This window comes from Ammospiza caudacuta, chromosome 10, assembly GCF_027887145.1.
Source record: "Ammospiza caudacuta isolate bAmmCau1 chromosome 10, bAmmCau1.pri, whole genome shotgun sequence".
Classification (NCBI taxonomy): Eukaryota; Metazoa; Chordata; class Aves; order Passeriformes; family Passerellidae; genus Ammospiza; species Ammospiza caudacuta.
This window is the reverse complement of record NC_080602.1, coordinates 22,830,301-22,845,183: the sequence shown is the minus strand read 5'-3', so window position 1 is coordinate 22,845,183 and position 14,883 is coordinate 22,830,301. Positions and strand designations below refer to the sequence as shown.

Genomic DNA, 14,883 nt, shown 5'->3' with positions numbered 1-14,883 from the left:
TACTCCTCCCTAAACACTGCAACTATTTCAAAATCCTTTTTATAAAAAAGGGAGTAATGTCCACAAGGGATCAAAGGGCATTCTACAGTCTGGCAATCGCCTTAGAAAAATGGCAGTGCTTCCATGAAATATGCCCTAAAATAATTTTGCAGCTTGGTATGTCCTAATTTCGAATTGGATGTTTATCTTGGAAAGGCTTCTATCTAACTTGTCCATAAAACAGCTCCACTTAGCTCTATGAGCCCTGTGAAAATGGAATCCAAAGCTGGCTATTAAGGGGGCCTGGAGATTGCTTCCATATGGCGTAACAGCATGGGAGTGGAGGGCTAAGGCCTACAGCAGGCGCTGCTTGGCTTGAGCTCCCCATCTATCCATGGACACTCATTGCATTACACCATAACATCTGGATTATTGCTTGTAATGTCCCTGGGAAATATCCACTTCCCATCAAAGCCTTTATCTATCTCGCTTGTACTTTGAACATTTCAGTATTTAACATAGTCATGTTTGATGTGATGTACTCGCTGCTTTAGGAGCAAGGATTTTCCCTCCCCCTCCCGCTCCTTCCTTGGAGGAGGAAGAGGTATTTGATGTTAGTTCACAAAAAAAAAATTAAAAAAATAAAAAACAGATGAAGTTTATTATCCACGTTACAATTTCTTTTAAAAACAAAGCATCCAGCTCTCTTCAAAGCTTCCAGGCTGAACACAAAAGACAGTTGTTATCACTCAGCTTTCAAATCAAACTTGGATTCTTTTCTTTTTTTCATCCAGGCCAGTATTTCAAGGAGTCACTCAGTATTGGGGACCTTCCTACCCAGCTCTACAGCACACATAACCCCACCCTTGTAGCTGCTGACTTGACAGTTCAAAGGACTCTTGGGAGGTACCCAAACCAGCCTGGATCCCACACAGCCCCTGGAAAAATCAGCACCTGCACTCAATATTACTGAAACACATTGCAATGCACCAACCTTGACCTCCCAAAACAGGTGGCCCCAAGCAAAGAGCCCCGTGCACCCCCTTCTCTGGCTGTGCAGAGGGGTGTGCTGCTCTCCAGCTAACAGGACCAGCATGAAATCCAGCATCACTTGAGAGCATCCCACTGCAGAGTGGAGCCAAGATGTTTGCAACAGGTTCAGGGCACGGTGCTGACCTGCAGCAGCTCCTCACAGGCTCCATGAATCCCCTCCAGCTTCCCCACCTCTCCCAGTCCAGCCCTGCCACTGGCACAGCGCTCTCTCCAAACTGAGCGTGGGCAGGCTGCTTGTCTCACAGCCCTGCAAGACACAGCACATGAGGAATGCTTTGGATTTCCTGGACATGCCCAGGTCGCCCCCACAGAGTCTGCTCAGCAGGTCTGGCACATTTCCTGTGCCTCACAGCACCAAAGAGCCCCTCTGTGCTTGCTCTGCAGCCACTTCTCCAGCCTCCCCAGGTATTTGGCAGGCTGTTCCTCTGACCACCCTGATGGAAATCCCAGTGAAACAGGCAGTGTCTCAGATTCCACTCACAGTTTCTGGAAGGAAGCACGTCTGGGGAAAATCAGATGTGTGGTAGACCCACAGACCCAGGCCTTCAATGAGTCAACTTTAGTGCTGCCTAGGGAAGTCTGCACGATGGAAAATGCCTCCCAGGTGATAAGAAAATTATATTGCCTTATTTATTTTAGACTTACCTCCTCTCTGATACCCCATACCTACTCATTTCAAACTGATTTACACAGAGCTAATTGATTCAACTTCACAGCCTCCCTCTGAGTTGGCAAAACTACTGCAGAGCAGAGCACAGAGGAGCACAGCCTTTAGTCCAACAGAGTCACTTGGGCAAAACAAGCACTGAAAAAAAACACTTCAAACCCTCTTCCTTGCCACCAGCCAGCCTCTTGACCTGCCTTCACAATGAGACCAGAAAAACCAAAGCCCTGGTCCAAACTGGCCAGGAAATGAGGACACAACTGCTTAATCAGTGACAATTTTGAAGTGTTTTATCCATTCAGCTCTCCCTTTTGCTGTTACCTCCCAGGCTACCGATGCCTCCACACTTGGGTACTGCAGCTCCTCCCCTGCTGAACCTGAGCCCTTTCCAGCTGGGCTCCCACACTGGGTGCCAGTGCTTCAGGCCTCTCCTGCTGTATTTTCCTGTAAACTCTCTGCTCACACTCTGGCTACATCCCAGACCCAAGCAAAGGTGCCTTGCCGAGGTACAGAAAAGTTGGCTGAAGCTGGGATCAGGCTACAGGGCTGGAAATTAGGAAGCACATGATTTATGGTGGAAGCTGGCACAGGTCCCAAGCACAAGGCATTGGACAAGCTTGCTTAATCCTTCCCCTCATCGTTTCTGAAATCAAGGTAGCCTTGAGACCACAATTTGAGGGTTGTCTCTAGATAAGCTAGAGCTCTGATTTTGGCTGGGCTCTGTGTGCAAATAAGCAGTAACACCATAAAGGTCACCTTTATGAGCAGTTCACTGCTGTAAAATGGATAAAAACTGGAACTAAAGACATCCCTCAAAGAAGTCAGCCAGGAAAAAAAGAAACAGCAACAAAAAAAGCAGATAATAAACACTAAAATATCCAGAGATTCTTATTCCTTAGAACTAACTAGATGCTTTTTAAGTTTAATAACCCATGTCCACTGCAAAATTTAGAACTCTAACTCATCAGATAAGTAATCTCTGAAGCAAAAGTATGGCCTGGTCATAGAGCAGGATCCTGCCACAAAAGGACCAGAAGATGTTTTTTCTCCCAACTTAGAAAAGGAGAAAAATTTGCCCAGAAAGCATCCCATAGCTCTGAACAGAAAAATTAAAAATCAGTACTCACATCATCAAACTCAACATCTTGATCCTGATTTCAAAATGAATATAAAAGTTTCTCACATCACCTTTCAATTTTTTATCACTTCCTGGTTCTGGTTTAAAAAAGAAGGATGAGCAGGTGGGCTATATTCTGCCTTCACAAAGCCAAACACAGGAGCTGAACAAGAATGACAGAGCTTTGGAGGGGAAAGAACCAGCTCATTGACCCAGCTTCACAAAATCCTTTAGGAGCTCCAGTCTCCCTGATAACTCCATTTGTCCATAATCTCCCTCCATAGGCACCCAGCAAATCCCCTCTGGTGCATCAGGGCTGCTTTCAAATCTGTCTCTTTTCCTGACACACACATACATGCCCCAAGTTCAAACTTGTTTTTGAAGCAATAAAGAGATGCAGAAAAATTGTACATTTAAATGACACGGCGAGGTGGCCAAGTGTGAAGTGAGCCCATCTCTCCCATCCTTCATTTAAAAGGATGAGACAGGACAACAGAAAGCCTGCTGCAATCCCTGTGAAGAGGTCAACGTCAAAACTGGGCCACGTAATTTGCCATTTGAGAAAACAACAACACACAAATAGGAGGACTCTTCGGACCTCTCCTCATTAGGCAGAGAAACCGTTTCTGAAAGAAGCAGTTTCCCCTTGGGAAAGAGGAGAGGGCAGTGGAAAGGCAAGTGAACCAACACGAGATTGGCACCACGACGTGCGACCCCGTGGCGAGCGAGTCCCCGCGCTCCGCGCTGCCCACGGGGGATTGGGGGAGAGAGCCAAACACAATGAGGCAGACAAAAATGAAACCTAACAGCCCACATAGGAACACACACAAAAAAAAGATAGGAGACTGAGGGATTTTCCCCTGCGATGAGATGCTTGAGGAGCTCTTGGGTCTGGCCAGCCTTTCAGCCAATTTATTCAATCAGCTTAAGCTATCCAGGTGGCAATTCCGTCGCTTTTGTTTCAGGACTGAACTGCTGCAGGTCAATCCACCCCAAGCAGACCTGCTTATCTGCCTCCTGGATGTTCAACACTTAAAGGTTATTCAGCTGTACAAATGCAGGAAAGAGCGTGCAGGGCACTCAGGGTGAGACTCAAGCCACCCGGGACAAACAAGGGTAGTGAGCATCAGCCTGCTGGGCTCCAGCAGAGAGCTACCAACTCCCTCTGTGCCCCAGAAAGGAGAGCAGAACAGAGGGGAGAGCATGTCAATACACAGATAAGAGTGAATACATTAATGCTGCCCAACAGCATCCTCTTCCCTTTGCAATGCCACCCTCCACGAGGAAAAGAAGAAAGCCACACTCTTGAAAACAGCTCCCACGGAGGACAATGCTGTTCTCAGCTCCCATGAAAAATGAGGGATCTGAATGTGCTGCCCCATGTCTGGGGAATCTGCGCAAATATGTAATGATTCCCTTCCAGCAGCAGAGAAAAATATATACTGTGTAATAATCAAGAGACACCTAAATCATGCAGTTCAACAGCTCTTGCTCCAAAATGATTTAAAAGACCATACTGAGTTGCTGGAATCCTTCCTGTATACTGCCTGTAATGACCATGAGGCTACTGGAGCTGGACTGGGGATCTTGTGCTGACATTGTTTTTGCTGCTGTCTGAAATGCAGCTTTTTCTCCAAAAACCAAGGGAGCTCAGAGAACACACATGAAGAGAGCACAGTACCCACAACAGCCCACGTGAGCCTTGCTGCCAGTCTGACATGGAGCTGCAACAGGTACCAATGCCATCAACATTTGGGGTAAATTTGGGAAGTCAGCAAGAATCCTGTGATTAATGTGAAAAGACTCATTTAGGACACTGATGTGCCAAATCTGCATTAAGACAACATAAAATGGTCAAATTAGAGGATAATCAGATTTCTTTCATGTAGGCAATACAGATTAAAAAACAGCTGTGAAAGTTATATTCATTTTGTCCATCCCTAAAATAAGTCATTTTCCCTGTATTTATAGAAGAGGAAAAGCTAAATATTACAATAGGGGTCAGCTGCAGTTCAGCACATTAAAAAAAAAAATCCCAGGAAAACTAATTCAAATAGAAAACTTTTATTTGCCTAAACCTGGAGAGAGGAAATTTAAATGTTGCTCAAATGGAAAGTATACTGTGTGTTCCTCCTGCAACACCCAACCAGAGTCAGCTCAGGAGCCAAAAACCAGACAAGCTTGTGTATCCATTACAGAGCTCTCTCCATTTCCCCTGCACTCCTTATTCCTGTATCTTTATCTCGTCCAGCAGCATTGTTTTCTACCCCATCATACTCTCTGGCTATTCTTCCATAACCTCTTGTGCCTTCCCTAGACACCTATATTCCCCATGCACACAATTTTTCTTCCCAGCCTTTATGTTCTGCCACAAACTGCTAGTACTGCTTCCACAGAGCAGAGTTTCCTAACTAAAGATGGTTATTGATGTACAGTACTAGTGTTTTAGTGCAGTAGCAGAATCAATAAACCAGGAAATACTGCTTTGTCAGATTTTTTCCAGCGCATGCTGGGAAATATTTTTTACTGCCTTTGGATGGTCACAGAGGTTTTCTTTAGAGATCACACTGGAGCATGAACTGTGTCTTCCCTAGGAAGAGCTGAAGCTCTCCTACCCTCTAGTGACTGGAACAGAACAGAGCACAGGGTTGAAGCTTTTTTCCTTTCAAACAATACTTTCATGTCTCCTAAATCAGCACCACGCTTCAGCATCTCTTAATTTTATTTTGAAAGGTGGTAAGGCACGAGACAGAGTCTTGAGAGCTGAAAGGCTGACAGCTAAAGATCCAAAAACATGTATGTAAAAATATTATACAAAATGCAATAAGATATTGAGTAAAAGCAAAAAGGAAAACCAAACAAAAAAAACCTAAACAAATGGGGAAAAAAGGCACCCCAAAACTTCCAGCAATAGCAACCGACACAGAATTTTGGCTATTCTGAAGAAAAAGAATCTGAGTTTAAAAACCCCAGTCCATTTCCCAGGTCCCAAAGCCAACCAGCATCCAGAGACAGCTGTGTGATAAAGATGGGGATCAAGCAACACTGACCGAGCCATGGCACAGTAATTTCCAGAGTTTTAGTTAAAAACTGAAATGATAGGCTCTTCAGTTATTTCATCACTGTCTATCATGTGGCATTCAGGCATTCCTGGCAGCTCTCTGCTCCAAGCACTGCAAAATCCCTGCAATCAGAGCTCCAAAAGCTGTACTTAGCACTTCTTCTATTGACAAAAACATTCTTGCTGGCACAATACCTGAGATGGTTGGCTCCTCTACACAGCACACCACAGTTGTAATGAATAAAACAAGAGGAGGTTAATGATTCAATTTATTTAGGCACAAACCGATAGTTACAGAGGGAAAATATCATGAGAGTACACTCATCTTAAGAGCCAAATTCTGCTTTTCAGAGACTGAGACTGTACAGCTCTCAAGCTGGGTACTGGGGCTTGCAGTGTCTGTATCATTGTTATTTACTCAATAGCAAATTAAAGCTTTACAGAACACATAAAAAGCCACAGTCTGCTTCCTGAACAAGTTAAAATCTAATGCAAAAATGATACAGGAATATAAAAGTAATGGAAACCTGCAGGGATCCTACAGGAGACCAAGGGAAGCAAGCTAAACAGACATGCGGCATCACACAAATCTTGGAAATCCTGTTACAATGGAGGTAATGAAAACTCCCTGCTCAGCCTCCATCCCAAGAACAAAAGGAATTTCAAAACCCACAGGGGCAGCTGGAAGAAATACTGCCTCACAAAATTCCACCCCTGGTGAGAGGCAGCCCCAAAGACAGATCCAGGAGAGCCTCGTTCCGCTCCTGCACCAACCACCATCGGTGCATTCTGAAACAACTCAAACCCTCCACAGCTTCTCTGGTTTTGGCTGAATTTACACCCCTTTCTTTTGTACATGAAGATTTTCTCTCTTTCTACAGCTCTTTGTGAATGGGGTCTTACGTTCACTTGCCACTAGATACAACCACGGCACCTACAATTAGCAAACAACAGGAATTTCCCATCACGATGAATAGAAAAATCAAGAAAGCAAAGGTTACCACAGCCATCACATTGTGACAGGTTGCCTCTACACTTCTGAGTTTTCCTTTGTTTAGACTGTTTCAGAGGAGGGCACAGATTTTGGGAGGGGACCTTCATTTTCTTTAAGTAAAAAAAAAAAGTATTACCTTGGATGAAGTTCTTTTCTTTCGACTTGACCATCTCTGTTCATGAGTCCCCATTATTGTACCAAAGAGAATCCAGGGAAAGGAAACGGGTAAGGAGTAAAATGGGGAAAGTGTTTAGTAAAATTATTCAAACAGAACCTTGTCAAATGAGTTAGAAAAGGCTATTACAAAATAGAGGGCTAAATCTACAACTACATCTCCATCTACCTTCCCTGCTTCATGGAACATAACAATCAACAAACTCAAAATACCTGCATTGCACCAAAAAAAAAGAGGCAATAAAAAAAAAGTAATTGAGAATAAAAAGTGGAGGGACCCAGAGCCATTAGTAAGAAACATGGCTTATACTTTTGGTGCCATCTGGTTCTACAGTAAGCTAATTTAAAAAGGGGGAAAAAAATCATCTTGCTGTTAAGTGCTAATGTGGACAGAGCTATTTCACTGTTCTGACTCCTTTGGAAATGGCTGAGCAATCTGCATTTGAAATATGAGGGCTTAAAACATTGTCTTTTAAAAAAATTACAGTGTGCACCAGCTCTTCTATCATCTATACTCTGAATGTTAACTAAGCACCCAAGAGTACCAAAAGCTGCTATTTAAACCAATAAGCTTTGTCTCACTGGCTAGGTCCACTTTAGCCCAGGTTTTAATAATGATCCTAGAATTCCTGAGGTTCTGACTTTTTTGCTAAAGTAACTTTACATTTTTGCTTCACCCCTTCCTGCAATTCAGTAACACATGCCAACATGCTGATTGTAGAAGTGAGAGGGGAATTCACATTCCAAATAAAACCCATCTCATATTATAGACATATAAATATACCATTATTTTAAATACTGTCATTAAGCTTTCAAATAATCATACAGTGAGGTAAAATTAACTCTATCATTACTTTGTTATTAATTAAGGCTTTACAATTCTCAAAAAGGCATCTATTTGAAAAATAAATAACGAACAGCAGATATTCCACATTAGCTTCTTCTCAGTTTGCTTTCCAGCCCCTTGAAACATTTATGTTTCTATAAATAATCCCATTCAGGCTGGAATTCCATACCTATAATTCACTAAAGTGCTGTAAACAGCAAGTTTCATATTCAATTTTACAGAAAACTTGTAGAAATATTTTCTCTTAATATGCATTACACCTACTTAAAACTAGGTCTGGTTTTTAAGACAGTCCAAGTAACTGCCTGATCTTGGGTATTCTCCACCCTTTGCTGGCCAGGAGCAGGATTAGTTCATCAATATTTGTGTGCTGTACACACTGTATAAAACACTAGGAGAAAACTTTACAATTAGAAGCAAAAAAGCCACGGCAGGACCTGAAATTTTAAAAAAACTATCAGCTTCAGTTATGGTGTTCCCAGTCTCTGCCCAGCTTCTCTGGGTTTCTAACATCACTAATCACCACATTCCTGCGTCAGGAGCCAAGTTCAATTAACTCGGTGAAGAAACTGTCAGTGGGAAGATCAGGGTTTTATAAGCAACCATCTCCTCTCAGCCTGGTGCTCCTCCACACGACTGAGGCAGTTTAAATCTTAACATCCAAGCTCAATTTTTAGATTTCACATGAATAAGTTTTTTCATTGTTGCTTAAAAAAAAAAAAATGGAAATATAACAGCTTTTCTTCAGCCTGCCCATTGCAGTGCTGGGCACATACCCAGAGCACAGGGAGCGCTGCCACAGTGCACATCACAGTGACAAGACAGAAGCATCCAGCCACAAATGTCTACACAACTTTAGCCCAGCTAAATACAAGGCTTTTTTTTTTTTTCAAGTTATGCTCTATCTTGATTTCAATATTGAGTCTCAGAGGATGAAAATAAAGGTGGCATTTCCCAGTAAACCACATTATGCCAGCTCTTCTTTTCTCCCCCCTGCAAATTCCAGCTATAAATTTGATTTCCTAAGCCACTTACATTTCTCTTGAAGTCTCCTTGCTTGACTGCTAGACTCAAGTTTAATACAATCACTCCCATGTCATCTTCTAAACTGTTGGGATCTTCCAGTTTTAAAACCTGTTCAGTAGTTCTACAAGGCAACAAAAGAAAAAAAAAAAAAGAAAAACAAAGAAGTTGTGCATTTATTGACTCCAGTTAACTCGAGTTGATTATTAAAGGTCAGGCTGAGCTGTGCAAATTTCAGCTTCTTGTCTGAAATTCCCAATATTGAGTTTAAATGTTAAAATGGGAAATCTGGAGAGTTCTTTCTTGGTTCTGACAAAATACACCCCTCTTTTAATAATGCAGCACAGTGTTCCTATAGCACTGCTCACTTCTCATAACTCTCCATATGCAGGTACATACTGAATTAAGTTACTACTACCTCCACTACACAGAAAAGAAGAGTGACAGGGAAACTCATCCAAGTGAATCTTCTAATATTATTGGTTTGTATTTGACTCCAGAGATATTTATTCTGCCTGCTTTTAATCCCCCTCCATGACTCTGTTCCCTTGCTGAAAACAGGAATGCTGGTATTTACCTGATGGCACTATCTCATGGACAAATTAACATTTCTAGAAATTCAGATACAACAGCCACGGGAGATACAACAGCCCCTGTACAGGGAGAACTCATTTTCCCCCCAAAAAAAGTCATTGCACAGCAAGGGAGTATAAAAGAAACAACTAAAACTTGAATTCCTGGCTTCCAGCTCCACACTGAGCCCGAGCAGCAGCAGCAGCAGACAAAAGGCAGAGGGCTTGCCTCGGCACTAAATCAGGGCCAGATTCAGCTGCTGCAGGCAGGGATGGATGAGGGGGAGGCTGGAAAAGGGGTGCTGGAAAAAACCTTCTCCCCCTCTTCCTTCTTCAACCTTCACAAATTGTCCTGGTGTGGCTCTCCCTAAACAATGCTGCACACAGAAATTCTTAGTCCTAGAACTGGGCTCTGTCCAGGTTGGATTTTAATCTGCTGCATAACGCTGGATAAAAACGTGTGCAGAAGATTTACCTCAAGTGATTTCTCTTGAAATCCCTGCGCTTCTATCAAAAATAAGTTTTCATAAATAGAAAAATTTCAAGCCAGAAAAAAAGCATTCTACCACTTCCCTCTGTTTCTCCATTAAGCTGCATTAATAACCTTTAATTAAATGAACTGTTACCTATTGAGTTCAAGTTCAGTGAGCGCCACAGATGCCGAACCCATGAAGTCTGAAGAGGTTAAATCACGATCGTACACCTGGTGGCAAAATAAGACAAATATTTCCAATTTTCACATCATAAGCCTGTTTTATCCCAGGCGATGAAAGAACAGATATTTTAAGCCTTTTCAGTTCAATTTTGTATTTGAAAGATCAAAGCTTAGATATAATTCAGGGATCACTTTCCATCTCCCCGCTTTAATTTGTATTTTTAGCTAAATATTTAACCAGCATTTTGAAAGTATCTTCTAATATTATGTAAACAGAGACATGTGTGCTGCTATGGATTGTGCCTGCTCCTTTATACTCCACACGACAGCATAATGAAACGCTGCACAAAAAATCAGGTACTTGTGCTTACAGATGTTTTAGCAATTAGTGTTCACAACTGGTAGCTTGTGGTTCTGGTAACTGTAATGTTACTCATAACCAGAAAAGGCTTTGCTACTTGTCACGGCTGCATCCCAGGTAATAATTCTGTGCAGCCCAGCCAAACTGCACACCTAAAACGTGCTTCTGAAACTGCCCTTGGTTTCCCTGAGTTTGCACAAGCACGGGGGGAAAGAGAGAGGGGGAGAGAGAGAGCAGAATTCAGCTCCACGGCTTTAAACAGATCCAGTCAAGGAGTTTTATTTCAAACTTGGGTTTTTGCAGACGGAAAGCAAAACATGCAAGTAAAATCTGGGAAAGACATATGTGCATTTTAATTTGAAATTGCTGAAGCTCTTAAACTGGATTTTGTTTTATGCCGTGCTGCTGCAGGGAATAAAAATCAATATGTTTCTAAAGTTGAAAATAATTGCTTAAAAAAATATTGGGCAGACTTTCAAAAATCTGAGACCGAAACTTACCTTGATCCAGAGGTTTTGATCGAGGGTCTGTATGGGCAGCACAACAGTTTCATCCCAAACTGGGTTGAGGTTCTTATAGACTACCTTACTTTTGTAAAGAGTTTTGCCATTCAGTTTAAACTTCACGTACGGATCACTTGTACCTGTGATAATTAATTAAAAAATAGATTAGCATCAGCACCATATGCAACTCCACAACCTTAAATTATATTTTCATAAAATAATTTTAAGCAGTTAATTGTAATTACAGATACATGTATTTCCTTAATTACCTATATAAAAATCACTCATTCATACAGGAAACTTTCAGACAGAAGCAGAAAGCTGCCTGAAAGCAGGCAACAAAAAAATCTTCTTTGTTTGCTTGATCTCTGTTGTTTTATTCTTAAGAATACTAATTGTTGTTTAACAACTCTGTTAAAATTTTAATTTGGTAAAAGAGCAAACAGAAGCAGCACTGAGGCACTATTTACAGGCCAACTAATGACAAGTGGAAGAGAGAAAATGTGATCCTGTGACTAGGAATATATTCAAAGGACCCAAACTCCAAAGCATCGTAACTGGGAAAGGAGCTCCAAGGAAACCAGTAACAATAGCTAAAATACCCGTCAGGATTTCATCACTGGTGTCACTTTGCCAATTTACTTAAAACCCAATTTGAGGTTTCAGTGAAAAAAAATAGTAACATTATTCATCAGCTCAGGATAAAAAGCACACAGAGAACAGACTCTGCAAAAACAAGCACTGTCCAGGTAACACGTTTTTAATCCAAGTGGCACAATTTGCCAGGGCAATAATGTCCCCTGTTTTTATGGAGCAGATGTCCATGGACAGAGCGTGAGGCTCGTGCCACTCGGCAGCAATAGACAGACTTGCATCTGTCAAAGGAAAACAGAAGAGGGAATCAACTTTTTATTATTGTTATTAAACTGGTGGCATCTGCACCAACACCAACCACCGTGCAGGACACCGGGTAAGAGGGGTAACAAGGCACAGGGAAGATTTAACTAGAGGATGGTTGATTTAGTTATTCATATAGACTTTGCAAAAAAAATCTTCACAGGCTGCAAATAAAAGGGAAAAATCAAACTGAGATATAGCAGCATCTACAATTAACTGAGCCTAAGTGCCATTCATCTGTCATATCCAGTATTTTCTGTATCGTTCATGATATTTGGAATTAAACTTCCCTCCTAACATTTGAATTTCATTAGAAGGGTAACAGCTAGGGTGGTGGTCCTGGCTGGCCCCAGCCTGCAGCAAGGGCTGCTGGAGGAAAAGACTGATTTCTACAGCAGACTTCAGAGTCAGAAATAAACTGAACCTGTCCTCCCTGGTTCCCACTGGCCTGACAAACACATGGCAGTCCAGGATAACCCAGCCTAAGAGTAATACTCAGTCTTGCCAATGATTTGGTGCACCTGTGAGGATGTGAAAAATCCATATTTAAATATCCAAAGCTCTCATCAGTGTTATGTGAAGGCAGACTTAAACACAAGAAAAAACAACTATGTGTAAGCATCTATTTGGAATTACACAGCGCTGTAAAGAACTGTGCTCCTGGGAGACAGACATATTTCTAAGAATTATAGAAAGTTTTTATTCTGCTTTAATTTCAAAAGGGAAGAGTTGTAGAACCTGGTCCATTCCGTGCATAAAGTGTGTTTCACTCCCAGAAGGAAAATATCAGTTGGCTTTCAAATACTGTCTGCAGCTGATCCTTTTTCTGAATAATAATTGTTGAAGAAAAAAAATCACTTTTTCTTTTTGGTTAAAAAAAAAAGCTGCAGACTTCTTAAACAGAATTCTCTTTTTCTTCTCCTCCAAGAGAGACTAATAATAAGGGCCTGATGGAAAGCCAGGAAAGTCAGAGGGCAGCTTCTTATTGTTCCCAGTGGGTTAGGACTAGACCTTTCCCTAAAAATTTCTCAGAACTATGAATATACTCTTAAACAAAGCATGCAGCTTAAAACCAGCACAATGTCCAGGAGTGGGAACACACAAATAGATCACAGCCCCACAGTGTGGGGGGGGCAGCAGACCTCAGAGGATGCAGAATTAAAAAATAACAGCACTGAGCTCTTTGGTGTCACTTCAAAAAGATTTTAAAAGACCAAAAAAAAAAAAGGGCAAAAAATCCCCTGACTTTTATTTAAAGGGTAAGCTGGACAAAGCAGCATAATTAAAAGTAAGAATAATAATAATGTCCACAACCTATTCTGTGCATGAAATAGCAACTGGCCAAGACAAGGAAAGCAAGTGATGAAATGAAAGCACGAAGAGACGATGGAGGCAGGTGGTTTATGGCCATAACTCATCTGCTTTTGGCACAGAAAACCCATGAAAAAGGACAAAACTTGAAAAGAGAGAGAAAAATAGGAGATACAGAATAAAAGCAAACAGCCAGCAAGTTCAATACCAACAAGCAGAAAACTCCAAGCCCTTTCTCTGAGGATGGGAAGCAAGAAGACTATAGCTAAGTAAGCCTCCCAATTGCATTATGGCTCTGAAAAGCTTTCCAGGTTGTTATACAGCAAAGGAAAATAAAAGGTGGGGGGGGGGGGGGAGAGAAGGGCTGCCCAGCATTGCTCATGCAAGCCAGGCTTTAGTGATCATTCTCATGCATTTATTTTCAATAAACTCTTCCTTTATATTTACACATATTTATATATATAGAAACATACATATATAAAAGCAATTTAGGTAAAATGAATATATACATAAAATGAATATATGTAAAAGGAAAATATATTTTGTTTACATAAAAATATATATCGTACATTAAAAAAAAAAGTTAGGGAGGGGGAAGCTATAATAAAAAGAGGCCTTTAATTAAATAAGATTGCCACTCTGGGATCAGGCCTTCATGCTTGTCAGCTTACTCTCAAAATAAACATCTCAAAGCGGGGCCTCAGTGGTGTCACTTACTCCAGCAAGGCAGCCTGGGTAATCCCTCGCTATCTTGACAGCTCCATAATGTTCCAGCGGCTTCACGGGTGAGCGGCGGCACCCGCGCCGCGGAAAATATTAATGCGGAGAATTAACGGCCAGAGAGAGGGGGACGGCGGCTTACAAAAGCCAAACAAGGCAAAGGTGTCAAGTTAGCACCGGTGTTAATTGTGAGGGAAAATAATTGTGGTGGGGAGTCCTGTGGTGCTCGCCTGTCGGGCTGTCACGGGGGTGACATCTCAACTAGGCGGGCGAAGGACGGGGTGGTGCAGCTGCCGCGGCCTGCAAACGGCCACCAGCAGCTGGATTGTCACCTGGGTGGGGGGACACAGAGCACCTGGGGGTTGGTGGTGGTCACTGGAGTGAAGCTGCTGGAGAAATGTCAGGATGGACATGGCAGCACAGGACCAACTAGTGGCAGGCCCTGGGGGCCAAGCAGCATGGGAGTACAGCTGCCGTGTCCTACAAACGGCAGGATGGCATCTCTGTGCCACTCAGCAGCTGGATTGTCACCTAGGTGGGGGGACACAGAGGACCTGGGAGGCGGTGGTGGTCACTGGGGTGAAGCTGGTGGAGAAATGTCAGGATGGACGTGGCACCATGGCCCACAGGGCCTGCCCCAGGTTGGTCCCAAGCGTGGCTGCCACGTTCTACAAACAGCAGGATGGCAGCTCCATGCTACCCAGCAGCTGGATTGTCACCTGGGTGGGGGGATAGAGAGGACCTGAGAAGTGGTGGTGGTCACTGGAGTGGAGCTGGGTGGCTGGCAGAGAAATGTCAGGATGGATGTGGCAGCAAGGGCCTACCCCCGGTCGGTCCCAAGCGGCACCAGAGCGCAGCTGCCACGTCCTATAAATGGCAGGATGGCAGCTCTGTGCCACCCAGCAGCTGGATTGTCACCTGGGTGAGGGGACACAGAGCACCTGGGGGTTAG

The 14,883-nt window shown here is 42.8% G+C and overlaps 1 protein-coding gene across 1 annotated transcript in view; it reads right to left on the bottom strand.

Moving 5' to 3' along the window:
• Positions 1-14,883, bottom strand: part of MCTP2 (multiple C2 and transmembrane domain containing 2) — a 107,488-nt gene that overhangs the window by 72,600 nt on the left and 20,005 nt on the right. Inside the window, exons 6-9 of the mRNA XM_058811034.1 lie at positions 11,001-11,143; positions 10,111-10,187; positions 8,925-9,036; positions 7,005-7,040 (exon numbers count right to left, since the gene is read on the bottom strand). Coding sequence (XP_058667017.1) covers positions 7,005-7,040; positions 8,925-9,036; positions 10,111-10,187; positions 11,001-11,143 — 368 coding nt within the window. The remainder of the gene's footprint in view (positions 1-7,004; positions 7,041-8,924; positions 9,037-10,110; positions 10,188-11,000; positions 11,144-14,883) is intronic.